The 5,255-nt window shown below is 38.8% G+C and overlaps 1 protein-coding gene across 4 annotated transcripts in view; it reads left to right on the plus strand.

Moving 5' to 3' along the window:
- The window catches only part of LOC132172761 (myb family transcription factor PHL7), a 5,780-nt gene extending 2,439 nt beyond the window's left edge, over positions 1–3,341 (plus strand). Inside the window, exons 1-7 of one of the 4 annotated variants that reach the window (XM_059584325.1) lie at positions 805–866; positions 1,482–1,521; positions 1,628–1,704; positions 1,852–1,894; positions 2,038–2,095; positions 2,401–2,470; positions 2,622–3,341. In XM_059584325.1, the coding sequence (XP_059440308.1) occupies positions 1,657–1,704; positions 1,852–1,894; positions 2,038–2,095; positions 2,401–2,470; positions 2,622–3,167 (765 nt within the window). In that variant the 5' untranslated portion in view covers positions 805–866; positions 1,482–1,521; positions 1,628–1,656 and the 3' untranslated portion in view covers positions 3,168–3,341. Of the gene's footprint in view, positions 1–641; positions 867–1,481; positions 1,522–1,627; positions 1,705–1,851; positions 1,895–2,037; positions 2,096–2,400; positions 2,471–2,621 lie in introns of those variants that run through there. The other 3 variants (XM_059584323.1, XM_059584324.1, XM_059584327.1) reach the window with 3 other exon arrangements.
- The last annotated feature ends 1,914 nt before the right edge of the window (positions 3,342–5,255 follow it).

Below are 5,255 nucleotides of genomic sequence, written 5' to 3' on the forward strand. Positions count from 1 at the left end.
AATCTATTCTGATCTCATATCATTTGTTCAAGTGGTCAATCATCGACCACCATTTTGGTAATCAAAATTTAGCATTTCTTGCTTAGACAATTTACCATTTCTCTTGGCTATCTATATTGACAGCTAAGTGACTTCAAATTTGACAGAAGCTCTTTTATCCATTATAGACTGATTAAGTTATTGAATTATTCATTGCATATCTCATTGGATTGGCGGATACCTTTTCGTCTCATAATCAAATCAAATTAATGAATTCTCGTAAAGTTAGAGGGGGCACCACTGGAGGACAAATGAGAGAATTTTATTTAAGATGGATTAGTCAGGACTTGTTGAGTTGTGGCTCTTGTGAGTGTATCTGGGTAATGAGGCTTTTTTGACTTGGTTGTTGTTAACATTGTCCAGAGGAGATTATAGTTGGTTTGTTGGTTTGAGGGTTTGAGTTTACTAGTTGTGGATGGGTGGCTGGTTCAGGGAGGTCTTGCACTAAGACATCTCTTCAGCCTCAAATTTCATCTTGGCTTTGAAAATTTCCTTATTCTCTTTGGCAGGAAATTTTGTTCTTGATCCCTCTTTTTTTTTTTCCCAGCTTATTGTTGCAGTTAGCTTATGGTCTTGACAGCTTCATGGTTTCTTGTTTTTAGATAAATGACAAATGTATCAGCCAAAGGGTGTTCATAGTTCAAGCTTAGTCCAAAACAACTCTTTAGTTCATGGTCAGCATTTAGATTGTGTTGCCAGCACGATGGACCCAAATGGAGGGAACAATCTGAACAACTCTAGTCTTGCCTCGAAGCAACGGTTGCGTTGGACACATGAGCTTCATGAACGTTTTGTTGATGCTGTGGCACAACTTGGTGGGCCAGACAGTGAGTCAACTCAACCACTATCTGGTCAATTGGATTTTGTTGTTTGTTGTTATATTTCTCCTCATTCTGAGCTCTGCTGCTTGTTTGGCAAGATGCAGCATTCATCTACTAAATCAGACAAGTTATTCTTCATTGCATGTGGGATCTACTTTTGTTCATGTTGACTTTTCATAACTATTTTGTTTTTGTTTAATTTTGTTCCTATTCGTAACACAAGTTGCTTTAATATAAAAAAGTAGAAATGTCAGACCTTTCTTGTAATTAAAAGTGATGAGAGGATAGGAAACACAAGTATTAGTAACAGTTTTTGGTGTTTTAGTAGTGCTGTATGACTTGAACTCATCACGCACTGAGCAAGGGCTGCAATGACCTCCCTTTTTTCCCTTTTCTTTTTAAATGTTAAAAGCGACCCCTTTTCCAACATTTGAATCTGAACTCAGAAGGGTTCCTACACATGTAATCCTGTGTGTACAAACTGATTATAAGGGAAGTGGTGCTCAATTACTTTTCCGGGTCCTGGTGCAAGGTGATTTACATAAATATTAGTCGGTTGGGAATTAGAATATGTGAACTGCATAAAAATCTAAATCAAATACCCTTACATTTCTGTTGAAGGAGTATCGGAATTTCAGTTGAGAAGCTCATCAATTCTTGGGTAAAATATTATATTTTTACCTTTTTTATAAGTTAAAATATTATTTTGTCGGTATGGAAATGCCGTAACTTTTTCTCTCTTTATTTTTTGGGTTTATTTTTTTCAGGGGCAACACCCAAAGGCGTCCTCAGAGTAATGGGTGTTCAAGGTCTGACAATATACCATGTCAAAAGCCATTTACAGGTATATGAAAGTTGATTTTATGCTATGCAAAACTTCGTTCTATTTCTCTAATATACTTGTTTTTTTGGGCTGTTGGGTTTGAGGAATTCCTTTCTTAACATTCATTACTCACATTTGTTGTGAACTTTGCTTTTATGATGCATCCAGAAATACCGACTTGCAAAATACCTCCCTGACTCCTCTTCTGATGGTAGGTTAACCGATTTCATTATTCAGTGTTCATATGTTAATGGACGTATGCATATTTCTCTCTGTTGATAAACATACTAAAGATGCATGATTATGACTCCCTCGGAATTTTGTTTACTGATTCTTTTAAAATTTTGATGCAAGGGAAAAAAGCTGATAAGAAAGAAACCGGAGATATGCTTTCAAATTTGGATGGTTCATCGTAAGTAGAGCTGCCAATTTTACCGTGTTTCTCTCCACTTACAAATAGATGAATTGGTCATGCCATAGTATATAAGCTTGCATGGAATAGGTGATCAACCGGTGATAGCTCCAACACTCTGAATGCAAAATTACACGTTGATTGTTTTAGTTATTTGATATTTCGCTCTGTTCAATATTCTCAGAAGTGTTGTGAACATCTGAGATAAGAAAAAATTGCGAAACTTTGATCAGATCAAAAACACCTGACTGATAAATTGGCTTGGCAGCAGACTCTTTGATATGAAACAATCTTCATTTTTGCAGTGGGATGCAAATTACTGAAGCCCTCAAGCTGCAGATGGAGGTGCAGAAACGACTTCATGAGCAATTAGAGGCATGTTTTCTCCTTGCTATTAGCATGCAATTATGTATATCTGGTTTTTGTTTACTCATTATTTTGGTGCACTGGTGTAATGGGGGCATTATGGGTTAAAATTAGCTGAAACTCACCAAGTTGTAATTTCGGCATATTTAAAGTAGAACAGGTTCAGAGACAGCTGCAGTTGCGGATAGAGGCCCAGGGCAAGTATTTGAAGAAGATAATAGAGGAGCAACAACGACTTAGTGGAGTTCTTTCAGAGACATCTGGTTCTGGGGCCCCAGGTCCAGTATCAGGTGACAATTGCCCTGATTCCGACAACAAGACTGACCCGGCAACTCCTGCCCCAACCTCTGAGGCCCCCCTTCAAGACAAGGCTGCCAAGGAACGTGCCCCAGCCAGCCTTTCCATTGATGAATCCTTCTCATCTCACCATGAACCCTTGACTCCAGATTCTGGGTGCCATGTCGGTTCCCCAACAGAGAGTCCCAGAGGTGAAAGGTCAATGAAGAAGCAAAGACTCATTATGGGCGGAGCTTACTCTAAACCAGAAATGGTGCTTCCTCATCAGATACTTGAGTCAAGCTTAAGCTCCTCTTACCAGCAGCAAGCGCACACCATTTTCCTGTCTAGAGAGCAGTTTGAACCTTCATCAGGAATATCAATTGGGAATGAAGATCACATGGAAAAGGTTGCAGGCAGTGATCTGTGATTCTGCGCTGGCCATACCATTTTACCTTGTACCTGTAGTTTCTTCGGGAGGATATAACTCCAATTAGGTCAAAAAATTCTTATCATAAATGTTCTGGGATGACCAAGTTTCAGCGTTAAAACACTTCCCTGAGATATATGATGTTTTATTAAATTTAGATAATTGTTGTGAGCAGGCGTTGGGACTTGGTTCAGTAATGAGGTGATATATGTATCAGACTCCCAGATTCCTGATAGATGACATCTGTTCCGTTGCTAGTTAAAGGAACATCTCGGTGCCGAGTAAATGGGTAGCGAAGAATGGCCGCCATGGCAAAAATATCATACTGTCAATATGCCTCTTGCTAGTCCACTGTTATTCTGTTTTGTCCCGTTGATATCTCCGTCAACGACCTCTGTTTATTTTCTGTCGACGTCATAAATCGAATCGTTTATTTGTCCCTTTCTCTGGTCTTTCTGTTGGGTCTTTCCTCTCAACATGAATGACTGTAATTTGACAAACGAGGTACCTCAAAGATTTTCCAACACAACAAAAATAGCCCACAATGTTGCTCGGAGTAAATAATACAAGAATGAATTAGAATCCTTAGCATCTTATTTTTATACCATGCCTAACATATAACCTGGCAGCTTGTACCATCTTTTAACAATAGAAGTATTTTTGTAATACACAGGAAGTATACAAAAAGAATTACCTAACTAAAAAGAGCAAAATAAATAAGAAAGTCACTATAACTAATCAACAAAGGAGACATAATTGAGGAGCAACTTTTAAAAAACTAAGAAAACAAGCTCCCATCGGCTGTCATGGTAGGAGGGAGTTTTGGCTTCCTCCTCCCTTTTCCCCTCTCTTTCCTTTTTCTTTGCTCTCCCTCCCCTTGTCTTTTCTAAGACGCAAACCGCCTCTTTAGAAGCCATATTCGCCTCTTTGGAGGCCTTATCCAACGCCCTTGACGTTTTATCCTTATTCACCAACTCCATCGTCTCCTCCTCTACCGTCAACCGTCCATTCACCGGCATCTTCAACCCTCCCCAATCTCATATTCGTCCCTTTCTTAAAATTTTGAGATTTGATTTTTTTTTTTTAAATCAAATCTATCCATTTCAAGAAACTCTATCCTTGCACACGCCACTCCATCAAGCTCCTAAGCCTCATAGTTACATGGTGCTGTCTGCCCTGCTTTCATCTGGCCAGCACCTGCCACAAAGCATGTTTAACGCGCGCCTACACATGGCTCACACACTCCGGTTGCCAACCACGACCTTGCCGCCTTCCTTGCCTTTCACTGATGCTGCTATTTTTGTGTATTTTTTTAGTTTTCTTTTTGTTTTTTTGTTTGTGTTCAGATTTAGGTTGTTTCAATGTCAGTTTCGCTATTATGGTTAAGAGAGGTCTCTCAATTGCACCCTTGGTTCTTAGTTTTTCTAAGTATAAATTATCCATGTTGCCATCACGTGTCTCTCGTCTACTGCCGTCTTTGGTGAACTTACCTATTGTATTGCCCGCATCAAAAGATTGGATTTATGTTTTTTCATTTTTTATTATTATTTGCTTTATTTGTAGTGCACTTTTTTGTGCAATGTATAATTAGATGGACCGCTTCTAACCTTGTATTCGAAAGCATTTCCAACTAGTCTCTCATTCTCTCTTCCTTTCGGATCAAGAATGAGAATAACCCCCTTATGTAACCCTTTCTTTATTTGCTTAGGAAAAAAAAAAATGAGACATACACCGGAGTCCATAGATACAATGTTTTATAAAACAAAGACAATTTTTTCCAGCATCCTCTTCCTGTCCTCAAATTTTCTATGATTCTTTTCTAGCTAGTAGCTACCATATATATATATATATGGGGGTTCAGAACAACTGATCATGATGAAAAGAATAATTAGCATTTTGCGCGTGGCGAAATTGCATTCTGCTGTTTCCTTGATCAACTCGGACACTTTTCCACATTCACGCATCGTAAATGATGCTGCAAACGATTTAAGGACGTGAGAGGACTAAAAATGATGCTGCAAACTAATGGCACTCTACATGACCAAAGACGTTAAAATAGTGGAGGAAGAAGGGCACACAAGGAATCTT

This window comes from Corylus avellana, chromosome ca2 (genome assembly GCF_901000735.1).
Source record: "Corylus avellana chromosome ca2, CavTom2PMs-1.0".
In the NCBI taxonomy this organism is placed as follows: domain Eukaryota; kingdom Viridiplantae; phylum Streptophyta; class Magnoliopsida; order Fagales; family Betulaceae; genus Corylus; species Corylus avellana.